At 40.8% G+C, this 11,238-nt stretch overlaps 1 protein-coding gene across 1 annotated transcript; it reads left to right on the top strand.

Moving 5' to 3' along the window:
- The first annotated feature begins 1,757 nt into the window (after positions 1 to 1,757).
- dalrd3 (DALR anticodon binding domain containing 3) lies at positions 1,758 to 10,552 on the top strand. Its single transcript, XM_058084782.2, has 15 exons — positions 1,758 to 1,808; positions 2,012 to 2,069; positions 3,406 to 3,636; positions 5,034 to 5,341; positions 5,509 to 5,822; positions 6,799 to 6,857; positions 6,980 to 7,081; positions 7,145 to 7,209; positions 7,395 to 7,453; positions 7,547 to 7,629; positions 7,996 to 8,122; positions 8,205 to 8,263; positions 9,339 to 9,455; positions 9,539 to 9,607; positions 9,793 to 10,552. The coding sequence occupies exons 3-15, from the start codon at positions 3,409 to 3,411 to the stop codon at positions 9,910 to 9,912; spliced, it is 1,710 nt and encodes a 569-aa protein (XP_057940765.2). The 5' UTR covers positions 1,758 to 1,808; positions 2,012 to 2,069; positions 3,406 to 3,408; the 3' UTR covers positions 9,913 to 10,552.
- Positions 10,553 to 11,238: the final 686 nt, after the last annotated feature.

Here is an 11,238-nt window from a genome sequence, read left to right as displayed (position 1 = left end):
ATTTACATTTTAAGAAATTGTTGGAATTCCTTGTTTATCCCCGACCCTATCGTGATAAATTTCCTGAAAGTAGGATTCCTTATTTACAAATGGAATATTTTCATAGTTAGAGCATTGAAAGTCTATGACCTTTTACATACGAGTTGTAACATTAGAGTCCTCTAGATATGAAGTAACACCCCTATAATTAACTTTACACTCCTACTACCCAATATACGTAGTTGACAGAATAAGATTGAAGAAATACATAAGACTTGTGCTTGTGTGTTGCTGTAGACATGTTCTCTGGAGGAGCTGAGTGGTAGGTGGACAGGAAGTGAGTCAGGGATTCAGATTTTATTAGGGATTATTGTGCCTGTTGTGAGATAATTCAAACCTGGAATAAAGACCTGTTCCGCCAATCAAGTCTGGTGGGTGTGTCTCGCCGAACATTGCAGATAATTAAAGCTGTCTTGCAGGAAAAGCGCTGCCAGAAGTCTGACTGTGAACTATTGCATTGCTACTGTGAATGATAATACACGATTACGACATTGATTACTTCCGATGTGCAATGGAGCTTCAGGTTGTGCAGGGGTGTCAACTGGCTATGTGGAGATGTTGCAAGAGGGGCATTTCTCATGACCGACAACCTTCGTCTGTGTGCCATTCAAACTAAAACAAAGCCCAGTCCGCTTCCATTTAACGTTGCCACCTGGGAGGATCAGGTAACTCCGACTCATCCACCGGACTTTCCAGGATACGAATCGACCAGACTTGTGGGAATTGTTCTGTCACACTCTGTTGGTCCCACACCTGCCTCACGTCCTGATTGTCTTCATCCATCATGTCATTGGTACCAAGTCATGCAGTAGCAGCATGACGGATGTGTTAAATAGTAGTACAACTGTCAAATCCTTCCTTTTACCTCTCTAATGTATCAACGTTTACAGCATGTCTTTTCTGGATTTTCTTCAGCGGAATAGCAATGACTGCTCTTGTATGGTAATATTGCACTGTGGAAAAGAACAGAAAATGAAACTTAAAAACTTAACATTTTATAATGTGTTTCAAATTGTTATTATTAAACAGTGGAGAAGTTGCTTACAACAAAACAAACATTTAAAAAGATTTAAAGATTTATTTTTTAAAGTCTGTATATTTTTATTTTGAAAATTGTACAAAAAAAGTTGTAATTTTTTAATTTAAAAAAGGTACATTTACATTACATGTACATACAGTAAACATAAAATGAATTATAGCAATATGCAGTATAATTATATTTTTTATGAAAATTAAAAAATGAAATAAATTAGTTTTAATAAAGTAAAATGTGATTATATATATATGAAATATATATAATATACATATGAAAATGAAATATAAAAATTTGCACAAAAATTAATGTTATGCCTTTAAAAGAATACAAGCAAATAGCATAAATAAAACTCAAAACATCTAAAAAAAAGTCACATTTTTTTCTAAAAAGTCAAGTTTTTGCTTTCAACAAATTGTTACAGACACAAAATTTCTAATAACCTAAAATTACCTTTTAATCATACGTATGTATGTATTTTTAAGGAAAGTGTTGTGTGTGTTTACAATGCAGGGTATCAAGAAATGATCATAGTAAATGCCATTAGCCTGAGTCCAGGCAGGAGTTGAAAAAAGGAAACGAAGGAGGAGTTTGGTCTTGTTGGGAGAAGTGAAAGTGAAATCAATGTGGAGGGCGTATAAGAGGACGTTTGTGTGAGAAGCCTCCAGTCCATGAGAGGGACAAGGAGGAGCAGCAGGAGGGAAAAGAAAAGCAGGAGGACGCATTTGCAGACCTGGTGAGACACAACTTTAACACACTGGTACTGACTTCATCATCAACATGTGACATCTGACCTTTCAACTTGTGTCACCTCCTATATTGTGTGAGAGGTCGCTGTGCTCATTGAGGTGCACTTAAAGCTCTTCCTCCGGTCATTATGCTTCCTCATCATGGTTCCTTACCTCATGTGATGCTTTTACTTTCCTTTTGTGTCAACAGGTTTTTCAAGAAGTGCCAGTGCCTCAAAAAAGACCATGTCCATGGTGGGACACTAAAGGTAAGTGCACATATATTCCAGTTACCAAATATGGTATGATGCATCCAGAATACTGTACATGCACTTTATTAGGTACACCTGTACCAAATAGGTTCCATCATACCCCCTACAAGGATAAGCGGCATGTTGTGATGGTGTATATATTTTTACACATACTCTCACATACAGTTGTATTTTGGCGGGTGGGTTTGTAACGGAACCCATAATGCAGCTGTGATGTTGACCTCCAGCTGGTTATCGGTTCCGTTTCCATCCCACAATGCACAGCACATCTCTACACACCAGGTCTCTGTCTACACGCCATGACTCCAGGTCTGCTATTTCTTGCTTGATGAATATTTTGATTGTGAGTGGACACTTTTGGTGAAGAGGCTGGTGTTTTTCCTCAATGACACGTTCTCTCTCGGCTTGCATAGACAATAAAAACGAAAACCGAGAATTCCGTGTCAGCCAAGAATAACACTAATTCTAAAAAACAGTTGGAAGATAAGGTTTTGCTGTTTATTGGTATGCCAATTCTTTACCATAAGCGTCTACATTGTCATCATAATATACCAGAATATAGTATACTAATTGTATAATTGTAATATAACTGTATTTGTTTAGACCATGTTATCCTCATGCCAATCTTGTAATAGAAATTGTTCAGTACATGTTTTGTTTACAAGTCTCATTCTATTGGTATTTCTCTAGCTGTATCTACAAGTAATCACACAATAAATGCTACATTTCGACGGAGTAGTATTTTTGTTAATAACTCCAAGGCTGCTGGTGATACTTTTAAAGGTGCTGTTGGCCTTGGTTAGGTACTGAATGGGGGCGGTAACTTTCAAATGTGAACATTCCGCCCTTTCAAGCTAAGCCCCACCTAACACAAAGTTGTTGCAGTTGGGCCACTAACGTTAGCTATAATTGAGTGTGTAGCTTATAACTACAAAATGACTCTAAATTGTCAGTCAAAAAGAATGAAAATGCTGTCAGGCAAGTTCATTATTATTATTATTATTAGCATAATTTAGTGAAGCTCAGAGTGAACGAAAACAATACTATAGCAGTCATATAGCGGAAGTAATATGACGGAAATCTATCTTCACATTCGTCCAATACGAAAATCCCCCGTGAGGAAACACGAAGTAATATTTTTAGTTCCGGTGTGAGGGGAAAAACATCCTTCCCAGCCAATATCTACACAGACCAGCGTTCGACTCCTCTTGTTGATGTATAAGCTTCGAACGAACAAGCTCTCGTATGCGTGCATGTTCTAGCATGGCGTGGATCTTCCCATTCTAAGCTTCACCTGTTTTTTTTTCGTGTCGGCGTGGTGATAACGTTGGAGAACATGGAGGAGTCGCCCCTTCGGATAACTCCCACCGTCCGGGCGCTGAGCTCCGCACTGCGGGCCACGCGTGGAAATGTCCACGACTGTGTCCGGAGAGGAGACGGAGGCGACAGGGTGTTCCCTGAACCGGAGAAGCTGTGGTTTAAGGAGAGCAGCGGAAAGAATCTCCGAAGCAGAGACTTCTTGTCGCCGAGCACTATGCTCAACACTCTCTATGCGGATGGACAGGTTGGTTTTGTAACACATTCACATCCAGAAGCTTGTTAAATGTATTCAATTATAGAATATATTAACTCAAATTTTTACGTTTTTTTTTTACGACCGATCCATTATATACGTTTAACATATTCTGAAGCCCCTGTCAGTGGTTCTATCCAGGGATGTAACAGATATAGCATCCAATTGGTATGCTAATGCTAACGCTTTAGTTTATTTCCAAAATACTTTCCAAAAAATGCATTGAAGTACATCATATGTTTACAAATGCACAATTCAACCGGTCCGAAAAGGAATATTATAGTATCCTACCCCTGTCATGTCTAGCAATCGCTGATATTCTGTTCACTTCCTGTGTTTAAATGTCATAATTTTCTAACAGGGAGAGGACAGAATAGTAAAAGAACCGACCAGACCGCGATAAATGAATTTCCACGAAGTATGATCCAAGTATAAAGTAACACCCATATAGTTACCTTTACAATCATATTACTGCAATATAGTTGATATAATCAGAGAAAATAAGCCATGAAAGACTGTGTGTGTGTGTTGAAAAAAAAGTGCTTTGGATGTGTGGAGGACAGTGGTTCATAATTTTTGCTTGGCATTGGTTACGGGCTCAACAATAACCCGTGATATTATTAAATGATTGTTATTATTATTATTACTGTGCCTGTTGTGAGATAATCCAAAAGTGCAATAAAAGCCTGTTGTTCTGGTGATCAAGTCTGGTGCTTCTATGTTTTACTGAATAGTAAAGTAACATAACTGACACCTAGTGACCAATGTAAAGTACTACATGTCACAATAATAATAATTTATTCTACTGGACAAATATTGTGTATCAGTATTTTTTTCCATTTTAAATAAGCCAGTCTTGTATACCTATTTCAGCCTGGAAAAATTTAATGGGAAAAATGCACAAGCCCAAATGATTAGGGACGCGTTATTATTGGAGCCGATGTGTCTCCATCATGATCGACCAGACAGCCAGCTTGAGGCGATAATTATGAAGCCAGTCGTGACAATTTGGGTCAGGCAGTCACACACAGATGCAACTGTTTGAGTGTTTGAGTGGGGTGGGGGGGGGGGGTGGTACATTTCTGCAATTGTCTCCAATCGAAGCAATGTAAAGTGAATTCATCTGTTCCAGAGTCAAACCGTCATTATTATAAAACATGTACCAATAGTACAGGCAAAGTTTTGGCCACCCCAAACATTGACTTTGTTGTCCATAAGACAGGGTTAGGGTAATTGTCCATTTTGAAGACCCGTTTGCAGCCAAGTTTCAACTTCCTGGCGATGCCTTGAGATGATGAGTCAGTATTTCAGTATCTATTTTGCCAAATGTAATTTCTGCTGTTGATGGATAAAAATATGATATCTAATAGCGCCTTGTGTCTTCTCAGATCCCTCCAGCAGTGATGTCCAGGGTTCTATCTGTCCGTGGTCGTGGTGTCCTCCCAGTGGCGGGTGGAGAAGTGATGGATGAAGGTCTGAGGGTGAGAGTCGACCGGGCCGCCGCATTCAAGGCAGTCCTTGTAGGCGGAGCCACTGAGTACCTGACACCCAGTGCCCAGAGGCAGGGTTGTGTGGTGCTCAACTGTCCTGCCCTGCATCCTAAACCCAACCCCCCTACTCCTGAAAGCCTCACTCTGGGCCAGCTCAGGACCATTCTGTTGGCTGACCACATGGGGGCGCTGTTGAGAGGGCAAGGGTGAGTCAGTCATTGCTGGTCTGCATTTAATATTATCTTGTTTAATTAATTCATATATATATTACATTATATGGAATTAGATATTTTTGGTTCTATTAGCTGATTATTTGACATACAGCATTTCAAATATTTTTCATAAAATTAAAACCAATGTTCCTGACTGTCAGATTTTCAGTTTCCCTTTGCCCCCTCATTCCGGAAGACAGCGACATGGTCAACTTCCTACGCACTCTGGGCATTGACTGGCCAACATCCCCGGCCAACTGGACCAATGAGGAAGCTGAGGAGAAGATCCTGGAAGCGCTGGAAAAGTCTATGTACAGAGAGAGGGAAACAGAGAGAGGCAGGAGGACCAGTGGTGGGGGAGGAAGGAAGAAGACGGAGGAGGGCGAGAATGAAGCAGCAGTCAGAATTAACTTGAAGCGAGTGTTCCAGGACGAGGGTCTGCAAGGATACGATCCTAGCCTTGGAACATGCACAGGTGAGCCCGCTCGTTGTGTGTCCGCTGACCTTTCAATCGTAGACTTTGGTGATTACAGTCAACTTTGTCATTGTACAAGTACAAGTAAAGCTCATCTTTTATTCATTTATTATCAACTCCTATACTGACAAAATTAGAAAGTGGTGTTCGAGAGTAGTCCAGAAGTCCTACGGAACGCTTGGGAGCGTGGCCAAATTGGACCAATCATAGCAGAGTGGGCGTGCACAGTGGCGGGCCGTGGGTGCAATAAATTAAAACAGACCATTTTGGAAAGCCAGGGAAATACAGCTAGAATAGGTGCAGATTCTGGAAGATATATAAAGCTTTCTGTGTGGGTTATTGTGTGTAGTTCACAGCTCAATACAAGGGGCCAAAAATTAGCATAACAGGAAACATCATTAGTGAGAGTTTTGAAAATTATTGGTACCCATGGCTGCACAGCGGTCGTGTGGTTAGCACGCAGACCTCCACCATCGGCCATCTCTGTGTGGAGTTTGCATGTTCTCCCCGTGCATGCGTGGGTTTTCTCCTGGTACTCCGGTTTCCTCCCACATTCCACAAACATGCTAGGTTAATTGGCGACTCCAAATTGTCCATAGGTATGAATGCGAGTGTGAATGGTTGTTTGTCTATATGTGCCCTGTGATTGGCTGGCCACCAGTCCAGGGTGTACCCCGCCTCTCGCCCGAAGACAGCTGGGATAGGCTCCAGTACCCCCTGCGGCCCTCGTGAGAATAAGCGGTAGAAAATGAATGAATGAATGGTACCCATGGGTTTAGAACCAAGTTCTGGGACCCTGCTACTAAAGGCTTTTGAAGGACACCACTGCGTACTACATCCACTCACCAAGCCAACGTTAAAAAAAAAGTAGTTCTGTTAAGGTGGATTTTTATGACTGACATATTAAAGTAAAAGTAGTAAAAGAAATGAGTCTTCCATACTTGCATGTCAAATATTATTGCTGTGTGTGTTTCAGTGCACAGAGACAGCGTTTCCCACCTCGCACAACTGGACCTTGCCACAGCCGACTGTACAGTAAGTAACAGTCATTAGCCAAGGTCACATGATCACACAGACACGTTGCTTTAAAAAAAATAATGTCCTACAACAGTGACATGAATGATTGCTAGGCACTTCATAACTAACATTGTCTGCAGGTTGCCGCGGGAACCGCCTTGCACGTGACTTCCTGTCAGGACGAATTCCGCCAGCAGCAGATTGCGATGCTGTGGAGAGCCAGTGGAGCGACACACACACAGGTAACCACACACAGATGCTACTGGCTTGTGTTACTATTTTTACCTGCTCTTGGGTGTTTGCAGAGACATCTGGTGTGTGGGCCTGTGAAGACTCCTGCTTCTCAGCTCTCTGCTGCACAATACCTGCAGTAAGTGCTTCTCCTTCTCCTCCTCAGTGTACTCTCTTTGTCCCTGCACAAATCTCAAGAAAAAAACATTTTCTCTGCACAATAACATGCAAATGCATGTCATTTTAAAGAACTCAAGCTAGCATCATTACTGCTATTCTGCATTAACTCAATGAGCTGTGTTTTTTTTCATGTTGTCCTGACAGGCTGAGAAGAGGTCAAATGAAGGAGGCCTCAGAGATGAAGTATGGAGATCAAGTAGAAGGTCTGTGTGTGTGTGTGTGTGTGTGTGTGACTACCATTCCTCATTAACCTCAGCCACAGTGAATTAATTACATTTTTCCTTCACCCCTTGTAGGCCAGACATGGGATGACATCATCAGGGTCATGACCTCTGCTACAATCAGATTTGAGCTTCTCTCCACTGTCCACACCAGTCCTGTGAGTCTGAAACGCAACATACAGATAACGTACATATTTCATAGACTTTCAGAGACATTTCTTTTAATTTTTTGTTCAGATAGCATAAAATACTAAAGACATTTTTAATATCTAATTTTTACCTTATATTTACAATAAGGCTGCAGCTATCGAATATTTTGGGAATTAAATATTCAACTGAATTTTTTCTTGAGTCGAGTATTTGGAAAAATGTTTTTTGCTTGGGTAAGCCTCTTAAAATTATACAAATGTTTTGTCAATAATATATTGTAATATATCAATATAATATGTCTACCTTACAGTGAGAATGGTTACAAATTTTGCCCGTTATGATGTAACCCGTGGTTGGATGGATGGTGTGTTCAGGTGACTTTGGATGTCCAAAGGGAAGGGGGCGTGTCCACCAAAGGGCCGCGAGGAGGCGTGTTTGTGATGTACAACTGTGCCAGACTGCACACGCTTTTCGACAGCTACGATAGAGGAGTGGAGAAAGGTGAGAGTAGTCCTGAGTTATAACGCCATTCAGCACCTTTTAGATCAGAGGTGAGAGGTCATTTCACTGCCTGTCTTTCTAGGTCTGTACCCAGATATCCCTGATGGTTCAGAACTGGACTTCTCTGCTCTGAAAGAAGAGGTAGAATTGTATTTATTTAAGTTACAAATAGACGGTGTAGACATTGAAAGGGTGAAGGAAAATACATTTTTGGGGATCACAATAGATTAAAATATGAGCTGGAAACCTCATATTACAAATATACAACATAAGGTGGCCAGAAATATTTCAATATTGAACAAAGCTAAATTTGTTCTCAATCAGAAATCACTCCACATTCTTTATTGCTCTCTGGTTCTACCATATCTTACTTATTGTGTGGAAATATGGGCTAATAACTATAAAAGTAATCTTCACTCGCTAAATGTACTGCAAAAAAAGTCAGTAAGGATAATTCATAATGCCGCCTACAGAGAACATACTAACTCCTTATTTCTAAAATCACAAATACTTGCTGATATAGTTAATCTTCAAACAGCTAAAATAATGCATAAGGCTAAAAATAACCAATTCCCTAAAAATGTCATCCAATACTTCTCTACAAGAGAGGAGAAATATGATCTCAGGGAAGAACTACATTTGAAACACTTCTATGCAAGGACTACGTTAAAAAGCCATAGCATTTCAGTATGTGGAATCAAACTATGGAATGGATTGAGTAAGGAAGTCAAACAATGCACAACGATGAGCCAATTCAAGAAACAATACAAGCAGTTGATGTTTGCTAAATACAAGGATGAAGAGTCTTGAACCAGTCATGATGTGCTATATATATCACTATATTGACACTTACTATGGTACCCATTATGTCACTGTATGGTCATATCACCTCTAACTTCGGTATGGGACAAAAAAATTAAAAATAAAAAAAAAACAAAACCTTAAACTATATTAGGAAAGCAGGAAGTGAACAAATGTAACAGTTACTGATTGTAAAAGTACCAGATGGAGGGGTAGGATTTAATAAGCTTTGCTTCCTCCCACTCCTTTTGACCATGTGGAACTGTGAACTGATTATGTGATGCATTCAATTGTAATCTGATGTTCAAATGAAATTAAACCATTACCATTACCAAGTTCAAGTTGACACTTGTTGTTTTTAGTGCTGTGTATATAACTCTTTTGTATATTGTGTGTGTTTTTTGTTGTTGTGCAGGGCGAATGGCTCCTCCTCTTCAATTACCTCATTCCCTTCTCTGAGGTGCTGGACCAATCAGGGCAGGTGTTGGACTGCGAAGGAGGCGGGGCTAGACTCAATCTTAAAACAGAGCAGGTGAGAGGGGAACCAAATTTTGACATTTTGTGAGTTTTTGTTGTTTTTAAGTCTCGCTGATTATGATGTGGTTTGTCCGTCAGATCTGCAAGTTCCTGGTGTCTCTCAGTAGAGACTTCAGCTCCTACTACAACAGAGTCCACGTGCTGGGGGTGAGGCCATGCTTGAAGTCCTTTACGCCATGTTTCCCATGAGAATGTTTACAAATAGAGACAAAATAATCTGTTCCAAAGTCAAACTGCTACCATCATGAAACGCTTGTTAACAAGCGTTAACATGCGCTTTCCTTCTTGTTTCTCTTTTCTTGGTCTTTCCTCCTCGCCTTCCCCCCACGCAGGAGCCGCTGCCTCACCTCTTCAACCAGATGTTCTGCCGCCTGTACCTCCTGAGAGTCCTGCGAGAGCTCTACCACAGCGCCCTGGAAACACTCAACCTTCCCCCCATTCGACAACTATAGCCTCCTCGTCGTTATACACTCTCTAACTCGGTCACCGCCAATCGTGGTACCTACCTCCCTGCCTCTAGAATTCCATTTCAAAACGATACAGTATTATTAATGTCAATGAAAAGATGCTCTTCCCTGTTTACCATTTACTCAAACGCACCATAGCTGCAACCTTAAAGAATGATGCCAAATTTATGCACCGGTATTTCCCCTTGTAATCTTTTTTCTAATATTTCACCCTTTGTGGTTATACTGTATATCTATTTCTCTTTTAAGGTGATTTATCTACCCTGTATTTATGAATGCCACAGACCGGATTATTTATTGAGGCATGTACAGAATAGATATTCAACAGATATAGTTACGTCTTAAAAGAAGATAATGCACAACATGGCATGAAAATGTTATATATGATTGGGTGAGCTAGTGACTTCTTAATGATCCGTCAGTATTTTGTCGCCATTTCAACTCCCGATAAAATGTGCCATAGCTTTTCTGCATTGCAAACCTACACTGCAATTTCCACATTTCCCTGACTGCATGAACTTAAATGTTGCTTGTTTACGTTTTTAAACTGTTTACGTAACAGTGAGAGCTGATTTATTCAGTCTGTTAACTCCTATGATCCTATGATTAAAACAGGAGAAATGAAGATGGACTAAAAGTGATGCATAGTGTCTGCACGCTTCAAATTGGGCCTCCAACTCACCACACCCTGCCAATTGTTGGGCCCCAAATGCCACATCAATTTAAAGCTTTTCAAAGCGCCACCCCGGTGAGACGTTTTATATCACTTTCACAAAGACAGGAAGTTCCATACACGGCGGACATGCTTGTTCTGGATGCTGCAGCAGGGACGGAGCTGATCGGCATGTTTTATTGGCCGACATCGATCTGTGGGCGATGGATCGTGGAGCACCCACTGTATCATGTTTCATGTTATGTTGTTGTTTGATCCTTTGGAATCTATCCCGCTTACTTCTGACTTTTAGGCTGAATCCCAATTCTACCGCTTGGTCCTTGTCTTAATGCTCACCCCTCGGTTCACGATAATCAAGTGGCGTCCCAATTCTCCTTAAGGGGTGAGTGCTAAAGACTATACATCCCTTGAAACCTGGTGTTGCCGGGGACCACACCTGAAACGAAGAGAAGACGGAAGTGCGGAGATCGAAATAAACATAAAAATGTAAGTAATTATGCATAATTTTTGAGTTTCACAGTAATGTCATTCATGGAATCTACATTACTAAACTAGTCGAGAGAGTGTCATGTCTTGTGGATGCACCCTTTTCAGCCACGCCGTGTGCTCTGGCGGCATAGAAAAAAGATGGGAGGTCG

This window comes from Doryrhamphus excisus, linkage group LG17 (assembly GCF_037039965.1).
Source record: "Doryrhamphus excisus strain RoL-2023G ecotype Guam linkage group LG17, RoL_Dexc_Guam_v1.1, whole genome shotgun sequence".
NCBI classification, from domain to species: Eukaryota; Metazoa; Chordata; class Actinopteri; order Syngnathiformes; family Syngnathidae; genus Doryrhamphus; species Doryrhamphus excisus.
Note: the sequence above shows the minus strand (reverse complement) of the source record. Positions and strands in the feature narration are given on the sequence as shown.

What these genes read in the sequence shown, in the direction of transcription:
- dalrd3 (XM_058084782.2), top strand. Translation starts at nt 3,409, where the DNA reads ATGGAGGAGTCGCCCCTTCGGATAACTCCCACCGTCCGGGCGCTGAGC. An exon ending in GCGCTGTTGAGAGGGCAAGG is followed by an intron (nt 5,342 to 5,508) that starts GTGAGTCAGTCA and finishes CCTGACTGTCAG; the next exon opens with ATTTTCAGTTTCCCTTTGCC. An exon ending in TCAATCTTAAAACAGAGCAG is followed by an intron (nt 9,456 to 9,538) that starts GTGAGAGGGGAA and finishes TTTGTCCGTCAG; the next exon opens with ATCTGCAAGTTCCTGGTGTC.